Below are 13,786 nucleotides of genomic sequence, written 5' to 3'. Positions count from 1 at the left end.
AGAACAAACATGTTGTGAGGTTTAGAACTGCCAGTCACATCAAGAGATATTTCAGAAAGCAGGCTAGCATGGTTACCATTTTGTTTAGTACTCACTCTACATTATTGGCTCACATAATTATAGTCTTTAATACAGTGTCTGTCATAATAAAGATGCTATCATCATCGTCATCATTACTTATGGAGCTCTAGCCTTTATCATATGTAGAACATATCAGTAAAGGCTATTCTAGTTCATGCTCACATGAATGGCTTTCTTATTTTTATTTTTTAAAATTTATTCATGACAGACACAGAGAAAGAGAGAGAGAGAGAGAGAGAGAGAGACAGAGACAGAGACACAGGTAGAGAGAGAAGCAGTCTCCATGCAGGGAGCCAGATGCAGAACTGGACTCCAGATCTCCAGGATCACACCCTGGGCTGAAGGCGGTGCTAAACCACTGGGCCACCGGGGCTGCCCCATGAACAGCTTTCTAAACTGAACAAAGGAGGTTAAATTCTGCCCAGCAAACTGTATAGCTCTTTTTGTATGCTGCTTACCAGCTAGGTAATCAGGTAAGGTAAGGTATTGTGCTTACCTTTGGGCCCTCTAAACCTGTGATAAAGAAGGACTTCTAGGGCAGCCCTGGTGGCTCGGCGGTTTAGCACCACTGTCAGCCCGGGGTGTGATCCTGGAGATCTGGGATCGAGTCCCACATGAGGCTCCCTGCATGGGGCCTGATTCTCCCTCTGCCTGTGTCTCTGCCTCTCTCTCTCTCTCATGAATAAATAAATAAAATCTTAAAAAAAAAAAGTACTTCTATTTATTCAGTGAAGCTGCTGACAGAAAATGGTTAGGAACACAGGACATAGGTCAGAGATCTCATCACCTTTGGGGAAAAGCAAGCATAGACTTAAAGTCATTGTCACTTGGGAATAGGGCAGAAGGGCCCAAATCACAGAGTACCTCCCAGGTTTCAAATATACAAAAAGTGCAGATATACAAGTCAGAGTAATTTATAACCTAGCTATAGGAAGTCTCTGTCCTGTGATATTTTTTTCGTATTCTTTATTGCACTGGACCCAACATAAGTATTTAGTCAATATCTGTCAAGCTGAAATTCTGTGAAATAGTTAACAATTTCTGCAGCTTTTCCCAGAATGTCCCAATCAAAGTGAGATATGGCAGACAACAACGTTCTCTCTACATTATTAACCATTGGACACTGGGGACAAGGTGCCATTAATGCTTTCACTCAAGGTCAAGAAATGAGCTAATGTTCTAATGGGTCATTACTTTCCCTTTCTCTTTTGAGTCTATTTTGTTTTTCTTTTTTTTCTAACCAACTAAGACTTTACCTCCATTTTTTTTTTTTTTTTTTTTTAATAAATACCATACACCAGTGATTCCATGGCTGACCCAGGCACTGAGCAGGCTGTGAAAATGTAATTAATTCCTCCATGTGTTATGACAGCCTTACCCAGGGAGTATGATCCTCATGCTACCAGAGAGGATCTCAGAAAAGCCTGTATCCAGCCTGCACAGTCCTCAGCACCCACCTCAACACTTGCTAAGGTAGCTCTGTAGGCCAAGGCAGACACATAAGAGCTAAGGTGGGACTAAGATAGCCTCCCTTGAAAGGGGTCCACTCCTTAGGCCTTCCCATAGCTTGGACCAGGGAGTCATAGCTAAACATGTGTTCACTTCTGTGCTCATCTCACTCTCCACAGCTGCTACCACAGTCCTCAGGATGTACAAGGCTGTCTCCATGACAACCACACTAAGGTCATCTCACCTCAGACCCAGGCTCTACCAGCTTCAATTCTGTCCTAATGAAGCATCCCATGTGAGAGGGTAGCAATCCCCATATCAACAAGGTGAGGCTGTCACAGATCTTTTGCAGAAAATACTATAATTACTATTGATTGGTGAGATCCAAAATCTCACCTAGGTATGGATTCTATATTCAGGGAGACCAAACTTTTTGATATCTGGGAGTCAAGATCACCCCTTTCTCCAGGCTACCTCACCAGCAAGTGGTGCTGCTGAGTCCCCAAACCTGGCTGGAGGCGGGACCCCAACCAGATGTGGGTGGGGATGAAACCCTCAGAAGAGGTAGGTGAGGACTATTGAGCATTGGAGTGGAGCCTAGAAGGCTCTCCAGGCCAACAGTCTTCAAGGAAAGATCACCATTAGATGCACGGTCCTTAAGGAAATGATGTAAGACTTAGCATCTATTCACATGTTTATGATGGACTCATTTAATTACATGCTTGTCTTGGAAAATTAGTAAAGTTCAAAGGATAAGAGGTAATGGGGATTCTGATCATCATCAAGTCTCTGGGGTTTTGCAGTACTATGGAGTCTTGGACTCCAGTTGGCTCATGGTGACCAGAAGCACCTGCAAAGGGCCTTCTTCTTCTTTTTTTAGGGCCTTCTTTTTAAGGTGTTCTGAGATAATGCTTAGCTTGCAGGGCTCTGCTATGGCAGAGGCTGCCTGGGATAGCAGATCTTTAGTCTTTTGTCTCCCAAGAAAAAGTATAAGCTCTGTTTTCTTAAATCTACCAGCCTTCTATATATATAGCTTTAACTATTGTACCGTTTTTGTGGTTTTCAAATCTATGTTTTATATTTCAACCAGGCTGCTTATTTTATTGCATTGGGTGTGATTTTATAAACAGTAAGAAGAACAAGGAAGTGTTTCCCTATCTTATAGTATAGAATAGAAGAAGTGAAAAGTCCAAGATGTGTCAGAGGAAGCAGCTGCATAAGATGGGGGCTACTCATTTCACAGGGCCCTGCCTGGCTGGCCTGGATACTTGCCTATGGCCAGGGTCATGGCCTTGAGCTTGCTTCTGACCAGTTTCACCACCATACTCTTCTGCAGAGGTGTCGAGCGACAGCAAAGAACTGACCGGCACTGCTTAGCGAGAAAGAGAAATTTGTCCTCTAGGTTTTTGTCAAGGGCGTAGGCCAGACTTCTCCCATCGATCACGAGGCTTGGGCTGGGGCCAGAGGTGGTGGATGTGGAGGGTGGGCATAGAGGGGAGAACCCCACGCTCACGTTGCCTTCAGTCTTCTGAGGGGTGCTGCAAGGGCTCTTGGACTTCACATAGTGTAGGCACTGGTCTAGCAGGGCTGCACAGGCCTCCTGAAATGGACACGAGAGGAAGCACAGTTCACTCAGCTGCACCACAGATTAGGTTACCTACCTCAACACTGATAGTTTGATAATCTCAAGGGCACCAGGTTATAGACGCTGCCCAGAAGAGAACTTAGTTGAAGATGATTTTCCACATTGAAGATGAGCTTGTCTAGGGTTTTGATAAGATTCCCACTTCGTTGCCCATCATACCGTGTGGAGGTTAGACTAGATTATCTTTACATTGGAATGCCTGACTATACTGTGGCTAAACTGCTGGCTGGTTAGGCTGAGGGGGCCTTGTGTGTACTTCTCTATGCTTCTCTGAGGCTTTTATTCAGTCATTCTTATTTACCTGTGAGGTACAAAACCCTTTAAAAGTCCTTGTGATGATTATCCTCTAAAGAAGTGTAATTATTATTGTTTTCCTAAGCTCTCCAGTCGACCAGGGAAATAAATATTTTAAGAAGCATAATTACTGAGGCTTTTATTGGCAATACCCTTCCAAAACTGTACCTGGATTCCAGAGAGAATAGGAAAAGTTATTGGGGACACTGAAGGGTCGGGGGACATAAAAGACATGGCTATTCTGGGAATAAACACACTCCAGAGAAGGCAAGTGGTTCTGGGCCCTTTATGGAAAGTGAGTCCACAGGGTAAGCAACCAATTTCCTACAATGGACTCTGGAAATTCAGTTGTGTTAAGTAGATGCTTACTGATAATACTTTTTGTATTTAGAAAAGTAAGTAAGAGAAAAGAAAAGAAGACTGAGAAGACAGAGTTACTGGTCCTCAAACAAATGGGAGGAGCTGAACATACACACGATCACAGTATAGACTAGGATGCGCCAAAGTGTTACAAGATAATGAAGAGGAAGAGGGAGAGATATGCTTTCAAGGTGGGGTTGGGAGTGGTAATAACTGAAGTAGGGCTGGAAGAGGATGTGGGATCTCATCGTATAAACACCATGAGTTTCCTTGGGCTAGCACAAAGCACTGCTAAAATTGGAGTAAGCACATCCACCCTGGCTCCCCCACTGAATGCAGCTATGGCAGCCAAACAGAATTCACTGGGTAACTGTTTGAGGACTTTGAAAATAAATAGTAGCTGTTGGACTGGGGAGGAAGACCATTATTCTAAGCACACTGGACAGGTGAGTGAGTTTTCTATTCTCCCTCTGGAAGCACTTGGTCTGTACCCAAGCATTATGGAACGAGGAAATGTTTGCCAAAGCAGGGAAAGAGAGAGCTCCAGGAGAAGCCTTCCCATTCTGGCTTGAGGAGTGGAAAAGAGAACTCCCAATGCTCAGAGAAGATAGTGGATATCCCATTTTTATTTATTTTTTCCTCTATTCTTTTGAACCCAGCCTCAGGAAATTTTGCTAACAGTGGCAGCAGGATCACATGCTGCTGAAGGCTCTATCAGAGAAGCTGTGGTCCTGCAGTGGCAAGATTACTGCTTTTTTTCTTTCTGTTCTACCACCATTTGGCCTTGGATGGAGGTGTTGGTGCAGACATACAAAGTAGAGCAAGGTAACTCAAACCATTGCTTTCTGGCCAGAGGCCTAGAAAGGGGAATCCCAGAGAACCAGAAAGTACTGGAAAAAATTGTGAAGAGGGAAGACCTTGGTCAGCTGACCCCATAGAATAGTTTATTAATTCCTGAACTCACCCACAAGTTGTGCACACATAGCCATAATCCTAAATCGCGTAATAAAGACTTTTGAGAATCGAACTTGGAATAGACTGTCACCCAAGTTCCAAACTTTTATTAAGGGATGACAAAAATGTGAGACATATTCTAACAGCTTGACAAAAGCTATATAATACTGACACTAAAACCACTATCCAGAGGCTGTGCAGAGCTTACAGCCTGAATCTAAGAGGATGGATTACCTGTCCAAAATTCATCAGAATACAAAGAAGCAGGAAATTCTCTATGCATGTGTAAAAAGGCAATCAACAGAAGCCAAAGCCAATATGATAGATTCCAGAATTAGAAAAAGACTCTGAAGCAGCTATTATAAAAATGCTCTAATAAGAGTGGACATTTTAGAAATGAATAAAAAGTCTCAGGGAAAAAAAAGAAAAACAGAAGACATAAAGAACCAATAGATTTTTTACAGCCAAAAAACACCTTAAAAAATAAAAAGCTCACCAGATTCTAAATAATTTATGTGGATACTCTGTCCTTATTGAGGGGAATATAACTCCATACTTTTTAAATGTGAACTCTGCGTAGATGCTTCCTTCTAAAGAGTACAATATGGAAATGGGTAGAATTAATTGGCTTACAGTGGAGAAAGCTGACAAATATAACATCAACAGTTATAAGTCATGTTGATAGAATGTACTCTTGATATGATGTAATAAAATGATGAAAATGGCACTTTAGGTCTATGGAGTTTTCCCCCTAAACTCAAAACCCTATTTAGTCATGAGAAAAACATCAGACAAATCCCCACATAAGAGTATTTTTCAAAATACCTGACTAGTACTACCAAGTAATCAAAACCAGAAAGTTTAAGAAACTGCTAAAGCCAATAAGAGCTCAAGGGAACATGACAATTAAATGTAATGTGATATTGTATATGGAATCTTGGAACACAAAAAGGATATTAGGTAAAAATTAAGACACTCTAAATATAAGATAGATTTTATTTTTTAATTCTTTTTTTAGAGGCAAGGAGGGGCAGAGGGAGAGAGAGAGAGAGAGAATCTTAAGCAGACTCCATGCCCAGTGCAGAACCTGATATGGGGCTTGATCCCAGGACCCTGAGATCATGACCTGAGCTGAAATCAAGAGTCAGATGCTCAATATACTGAGCCACCCAGGCACTCCAAATGTAGATTTTAGTAAGTAATAATATGTCAATATTGGTTCATTGATTACTGTAAAGATGTTAATATTAAGAAAATCTGGGTGTAGATTATATGGGAACTGTCAATACTATCTTTGCAATTTTTCTGTAAGTTTAAAACCATAAACCATATAAAGTATTTTTTTAACAAGTTACTAAATGGGCTCAATAATGGAATGGAAATAACAGAAGAAAAAGCCAGTGAACTCCAAGATCAATAGAAATTAACCAATCTGAACAAGAGAGAAAAACAAAATTAAAAAATGAAGACAGCTTGAGAGCTTTGAGGCAAACCAGATCTGACCTTCATATCATCAATCTTCCACAAGAAGAGCAAGTGCAGTACAGAAAAAGTGTCTAAAGAAATAAATAATGGCTAAAAATTTGCCAAATTTAGTGAAAGACATAACCTCAGAGCCAAACAGTTTATCAAATCCCAGAGTATCAATAAATAAACACATAAATCTGTGCCCAAACATACCATAATCAAACTGCTTAAACTAAAAACAAAATAAAAAGAATTTAAAAACATCCAGATAAAAATGATGCATTAGCTATAGGGTAACAATGATTTAGAGATAAATCATAAAGAAAAGTAACAAAAGTAACAAAATCTATTGCCAGTAGACCTACTCTAAAGTAGGGAAGAGGGAAAAAATGCTACAAGGACACTTGTAACACCAAGGATGAAAGAAGCGTGGCAGAGATTGTCAATATTTATGTAAATAAAATGGGCTATTCCTTCCCTCTACACTTCTTTAAAGTATGCTTTTTGGTTGACAGCAAAAATTGTTATCTGATGAGAATTTCAATCTCTGTAGCTATCATACAGAAGATGCCTACTATATAAGAGGGTAAAAGGACACATGGAGGGACAAAACTACTTCATTCTATGTGAAGTAGCAAAATACGGGTTGTAAGTAGACAGTGACAATTTAAGTATGCATGTTGTAATCTCTAAGAAAAAAAAAGGAAGCTAAAGAATCCAAGTAAAACAATGTTGTCGAAGGAAAGAGACACATTAAAATGGAATATTAAAATGTTTAAATAACCCAAAGACAGGCAGGAAAGGGAACAGAAGAACTAATGACAGAGAGAATAATCAGAAAAAAAAAAAAAAAACACAGCAATTTTAAGACTTCTTAAAAAATCCCATAGAGCAGCATGACACTGGTGAAAGGAAAGACACACAGATCAGTTCAACAGAACAGAATGTCCAGAAATAGACCCTAAAAAACATGACCAACTGATTTTCAACAAAAGAGTAAGACGATTCAAAGGAAAAAAAAAAAGACTTTTCAACAAATGGTGCTGGATTGGTCAGCTACATGCAGAAGAATGAAGTTTGACTTGACCTTTATACCTTATACAAAATTCTACACAGAGTGGAATGTGTCTAAAGATGCAATAAACTATAAGAATATACAGGAGAAATCTTTGTGACTAGGCCCATCTTAAATGTAACAGCTAAATGATAATCCATAGGAGAAAAAGTTGATGAATCAGACCTCGTCATACAGTTAAAAAAGTTGTTTCAAGTGGGAGCTCACTCAAAGAATAAGAGCTCAGGCCAGGTTTATGACAAGTAGATACTCCCTACATATTTGGAGATTTGGATAGATAAACATGACTGGATGAAGACTCTAAGTGCCCAGACATCTCTGAGACAACTCATCCTATCCTGGGTACATCAGTGCTGAATGGACTGATTTGCTGACTTGTGTGACCTCATGAAACAATTCTCCAATATTGTTGACATGAATAGGTCAGAAAAAAGCAGGTTGAACTTTGCATTAATAAAGTCCAGAGATGCACCTTTTGGAAATTAAGAAATTCCATCAAATCCCACATTTTCCTAGGCAATATAACAAGAACATGTAAGTGCCAGAAACACAACACAGGTGCAAACACAGAGGGAGAGGGCAAAGGCCCATCTTACAGCAGTTTCCTGAAATGGCAAGTATTCCTGTTGCTGTGGGGGCTAGTTGGGTATGAAGCTGCCCCAGGAAGAGCATGGCCTCCTGGAAATCTACATACCTGGGATTCAGCATTCAGAGTGATGACTTCCTCATCATGGTCCAGCAGTTTGCAGGCATATGCAATGTTAATGGCGGTTTCTTGTTTGTCGCCAGTGAGAACCCAAATCTGCAGGCCTGCTTGACGCAATTTAGCAATGGTTTCTGGGACTCCATCCTGCAGGCGGTCTTCAATCCCAGTGGCACCTGGTCAAATGTGCAAGTGTAGGTGAGCCCCCTCCTCACATGTCCTCAAACTCTAATGGGGTACAAATGCCATTGCCAACGTACCAAAGATACTGGCATGACCCCACAGACTGGGACCTGCTTGATTCCCCGTCTCCTATGGATGATGATTCATCGTTTCAGGACCGCAGTGAACACTTTTAGTATCTCCCTCCACTGACACAGTCAAGGAGACAGAATAACTGAGGCACTGAATATAATTCTTTGTATCTACAACAAAGCACTTCCAATGCTTTCCAACACAAGGCTAATTTTTAACATAACAACTTAGAAACAAAGCTTGTAAGGAAGAATATGGAATGACCATATTCTGAAGGATGAAAATGTCCTAAAAATTGTCCATCCCATACACAGCTTCTAAATGACATCCACAATATTTTCTCTCAGTATTGTCCATCCCATACACAGCTTCTAAATGACATCCACAATATTTGTTCTCAGCAATGCTTACTGTTAGCAGTCTGAATAGACTATATAAGTCCATTATTTCTTGAAAGCAACATTATCCAGGATGGGTAATTTCCACAAACATAATAAACAGCGAATTTCCCGATGCAGGCCTCTGTATATTGGGACAAATCTTCTACCCAGTGGAGACAAGTGCTCTCCAGGTCAGCTTAAATTTTTCTCCTGTTGTCAACTTAATGAGATGGTCTCTACCTTCCCTCTAGAAGTAGAGCATTGCCTGAGGACTTCTCATTGGCCCAGCCTTTCCCTGTCACACTGTTCCCTGAGGCTGCTATGGGCTGAATGTGTCCCCCATCTCCAAAATTCATAGGTTGAAGCCCTAACCCTTGTTGTGATGGCATTATGAAGGAGGGTGGAATACTTATGAATGGAGCTAGTGCCCTTTTAATAAGGGACACAAGAGAGATGATCTCTCTCCACCATTCAAGAATACATAAAGAAGATAGTCATCTGCAAACCAGGAAGAGAGCTCTTTAAGGAACCAAACTGGCTGGCACTTTGATGTGGGCCTTCCAGCCTCCATAACTGTGAGAAACCAATGTCTGCTGTTTAAACTGCCCCATGTATGATATTTTGCTATGGCAACCTGAAATGACTAAGAAAGACACCCCTTCTCCTCCTAGAACGGATGTTGGGAGGTGCTGGGAGCGTGGAGCCAAGGTATAATACATGTACAAAAACCGTGCATTTCTTAAATATATCCTATAATGCCCTTTCACAAATCACATACCTGTTCAACCAGACCTGAGCTCAGGAAACAGAGCATCAAGAGCTCTCTAGAAGCCCCCTCAGGGGTAAGTGTCAGTCTTCTCTCTTTTCATCTCATGCCGTATGTACAATGTGTTAGACCTGGGCTTACCTCTCATTTGAATGTATCATAAGGCTAATGGGAACCTGGGAAGGGATTAAAAAGGAAGAGGAGATATTGTACCCAAGCTGCCCTCAGCTCTGAATCAGAGTTCACATGAGAAGAATCAGGCAGGGGTGTGGGTTTCAAAGTCTACTTAGGAATAAAACCATATTACACTTCATGTGCACTGTAAGCATATCCCTGACAACCCAGGCACTGGAAAGCCACCTGGTCTTGGCCTTTCTCTTAACCCCTAGCCCCCCAGCTCTAGTATGGGGAGACAGTGTGTGCTCTAGGTCTCTGGCTCCCTATTTTAATCATCCAAAAGAGTTGACATCTACCAATATATCACTTTTGCTGTGATATATTCCCTGATATCTAGGGAAAGAGGGAGAGATGATCATGTCTGTCTTCATGTATTCAAAATGTCTTGTTCAGGGCAGCCTTGGTGGCACAGTTGGTTGAGTGTTCAACTCTTGGTTTTGGCTAAGGTCATGATTTTGGGGTTCTGAGATTAAGCTCTATATCAGATCTGTGCTCAGCATGGAGTCTAGTTAAGAGTTTCTCTCTCCCTCTCCCACAGACCCTTCCCTTTGGGCATGTGCACGTGTGTGCTCTCTCTCTAAATCTTTAAAAAAATATCTTTTTCATACTTAATAATAACAGTGTATGGAATAATCATAATGGTGGCTACCCTTGATGAATTATTAATTGTCAAAAATTTCTGCAGCATCCCTAACATGTGAGTACTACAACTATCCCCATCATATAGATGTGGAAAGCAAAGGTGAGATTAGCTAGGGAATAGCTAGCATTCTATGCACAGTGTGTCTCATGCTCCAAACTTCTGACCTGTCTGGCTGCTCTAGGAAAGCTTCCACTACAAAAGCAGTACTTTGTGAGTAACTCAACCAGTTACCCACCCTTCACTAGAGAGCCACTTTCTACAAAAGGGACTTGTAACTCTCCACCTTTGTAAACCAGTTGCTCAGCCAGGGCTCCTTGATAAATGTCCTCCAAGAAAAGCAGGGAAGGACTGACATAAATTCCAGTCCTTGGGGGAAAACCTAATACCTTAAAAATAAAGCGTCTTCATTTCAGGAGCTAACTGGCCAAAGTAATGGGTCCTAACTAGGTTGCTGGATTGATCCTAACCTCTCTGTGAAGCTTTGAATCAAACACAGAAATATTATTGAACTCACAAAGAGAATTATGTAAAGTATACCTATCTCAGTATGAAATGCGGCTGAGAATAGAGTAAATCTCAGGGAACAGTTCTTTAAAAATTATCTGGAAGCATAGTGGTCTTTCTTCAGCTCTCTAACGTAGCTTATTAGTAATGGAATCCATGCAATTTAGAGTAAATGCCACCTCTCTACAGCTTGAGCCTTGGGAGAACTTGGCATTTTGAGTGTTATAACAGGATAGGTAGTAGGGTTCAAGCTAGTGCCACCATGCTTCACTGTGATCAAATGTGTCAGGTGGCTTTTTGTGGGAGGGGAGTTTCACGTGACAACTGGAAAACAAACAGGAATGCTGGGGAAAGTGAACAGAGTGTTGTCCTTTGAATTTTGGCTCTTGGCCAGAACATTATGGAAAAGAAAATTTCAAGAACATAGTATACTTGGTAACCCTTTCTTTGTAGTTCTCTGATGTTATTTAATATAAGAACCTAAATGAAAAGGTTTAGAAGGGATATTTGGCTTTGGGCTTATTAAAAATATAAATAGTTTACTTTGCATTTCTCAAAAATTAATGTGAGGATTTGGAACACAGTGTCTGTAGATAAAGCTGTGATGGTGGCTCTCCTACTCTCCAGCTCAGGCTTCATCATTTGAATCCTAAATAAATATCCCAGACTTGAAGAGATGCTAAGTATTTAACAACCAGCTAGCAGGAGGGAAGCTGATTTGGTGTATTTTCCCATTTCTGTGGTACAAATATACTCACCTTGGCTGATGTCAAGCTACCAACAGCATCAAAAAGCTATGCAAAATTCTTGAAAATTTATGCAATACAGCAGTGATTGCAAAATTTCTGAAAATGTATGAAAAGGCCCTCAAGCAGCAGGCATGAGTAGACTCCAGCACACTGCGGGTGCCCACTGTGGGGCACTCTGGTGGTTCACTGTCTCCTCTCAGAGCCATTCAATGTGCCCTGGAGATAAACATCCACTGAGGAAGACAGCAGAATGTGGCTGAATCAGGATCCTAAAAACCTCTATTATCCTAGCCCCAAAAGAAAAACACTGGAACAGGGATGAGTAGAAAACCTTGCTTTTAGATGTTTACATAGTTGCCCAAGTAAACATTACAGAATCCAAGCTAGAAAGCAATTCCTCTGAAAAAGATCGAGGAAGGTGAGTTGATCTCAAGTTCAGTATGAACTTCGGGTATTCTAGGGCTATTAAAAATTCAGGACATCTTAACAGAGATACAGCATAGAGGCCAAGGGAGGTGATGGATGCCCAATCACCAGAAGGAGTCTGTACAGAAGAGGTCAGCTAGGCTGTAACAGATATGGAGGCAGTAACCTAAGATTCATCCCCACGTGCAGCCGAGTATTCGACCCTGTGCCTGGACCTTGCTCAGTGCTTCACTGCACCCCCTCTGCTCACCCCCCACAGGATTATTACCTGGCAGATAAGGAGACTAGGATGCCAAAAAGACTGAGTCACTTGCCCAGGCTCTCATGATCAGTAAGTGACAGAGCCAGGATAGGACAGATAACCAAGCCAAGGCTCCTAGACTCTGAAAGAAGGAAAGGTAAGAGTGCCTAAAAATACAGGTACACAGCATGGGGACTCATAGCCAAGCCCTCAAACAGTTAAGGTCTCACCCTCTGGAAAAGGGAAGAGATTTTGTCTGCCCTGATCCACAGGGTGGGACCATCACCCACTGGTAGAAGGGACTGGGTAGGCAAATTTTACTGCATCCAAGAGTCAGAGCCCTCCAAAGAGAGTGCCCACAGTGAAGGGTCGAAGAAGTGAGACAGGTACAACCTGCCCATAGGCCAGGAGGATCAAGAACGAACCCCTGCCTATCCCACAGATCTGATCAACAGTGTCTTTTGGAGAAGCATCTCCTAGATGTGAACAGTCCTAGTGCGGTAAATTAAAACCCAGCAAGCTAGAAAAAACACAGCTGTCTTCCAAGTGTTTTATTTAATCACCCCCAAGGATATTGCTCATGATGTCTCTGGGCATCTGGATCTTGGGGCTTTTTTGAGCAGTGCATGTCCTCTATAGGACACCATAGGCAAAAAAGAATATTATACAGTGTGTATGTTATGCTATTAAATATATTACTATATTAGATATGCATATATAGATATATAGATAGCCCAGATCCTTTGTCCAGGGAATAGGGCCAAATAAATTACAGCCTTTCTGCATTAAATGAAGAGGGATGGACTCCAGTTTCTTCATGCCCCAGGTATACCATCTGACTATTGGCACCACGGGTTGGGGTGTGTGCATATATAGCTTGATCACAAGCAGTTCCTGGTATGGTCATAGTACATATACAAAGACTCAGCTACTTTAATACAGACTTAGTATTAAATATTTTAAATATTAAAATAAACATTCTTATAAATACTAATATGAACACAGTAGCAAATATGAACACATTTTAGTAAAAATAAGTTTTTCTTTTCATCCAAATTGAATCTATGAAACATTCATAAGATGTAAAGTACAGCCATTTCTGGAGTCCAATAGTTTCTTTTTGTTTTAGGGGTAGGAGGTGGAGGGAGTCCCTTCAAGCATCAGTTGTTGAGAAGCCTCATTCCTCATCTCTATTTCTGGTGGGAAAGCAGGGTTTAAGGGGAGGCAAGCCAGGTGTTGTCACTGGGTGCCTGGTCGGACAGCACATGGAAGGCCACAGAAACAGGCCATGGTGTGAATGTTCTCTCAAGGATGGCTGGGCCTGGGAGCCATGCTAGCATCAGGCCAGGCAATTCTTCAACCAAGCCAAGCATGTGCAGAACTACCAAATGACTAGAGCCATGTCACCTCCCCATCCAGAACTGTCTCTGCAAATTCCATACTGCTTGGCACAACACATGCTCATGTGCATAATTACCCAACAGATGCAAGTTTGTTTCCAGGCGAATGGCAGACTGGAAAAGAAGCTCCTCACGGTTGTCCAGAGAAGATTCTGCTTCCAAGTGGCTTTGCAACCAACAGGCATACTCTTCTTTACTCAGAACCTATGTGAAACAC

General features: G+C 41.5%; 1 protein-coding gene across 4 annotated transcripts in view; it reads right to left on the bottom strand.

Moving 5' to 3' along the window:
- Positions 1-13,786, bottom strand: part of ATP10A (ATPase phospholipid transporting 10A (putative)) — a 190,583-nt gene that overhangs the window by 12,434 nt on the left and 164,363 nt on the right. For 3 of the 4 annotated variants that reach the window (XM_072795450.1, XM_072795448.1, XM_072795449.1), the window contains exons 13-15: positions 13,647-13,773; positions 8,020-8,204; positions 2,803-3,130 (exon numbers count right to left, since the gene is read on the bottom strand). In XM_072795450.1, coding sequence (XP_072651551.1) covers positions 2,803-3,130; positions 8,020-8,204; positions 13,647-13,773 — 640 coding nt within the window. The remainder of the gene's footprint in view (positions 1-2,802; positions 3,131-8,019; positions 8,205-13,646; positions 13,774-13,786) is intronic. The other variant, XM_072795451.1, reaches the window with a different exon arrangement.

Source organism: Canis lupus, chromosome 2 (assembly GCF_048164855.1).
Source record: "Canis lupus baileyi chromosome 2, mCanLup2.hap1, whole genome shotgun sequence".
NCBI classification, from domain to species: Eukaryota; Metazoa; Chordata; class Mammalia; order Carnivora; family Canidae; genus Canis; species Canis lupus.
Note: the sequence above shows the minus strand (reverse complement) of the source record. Positions and strands in the feature narration are given on the sequence as shown.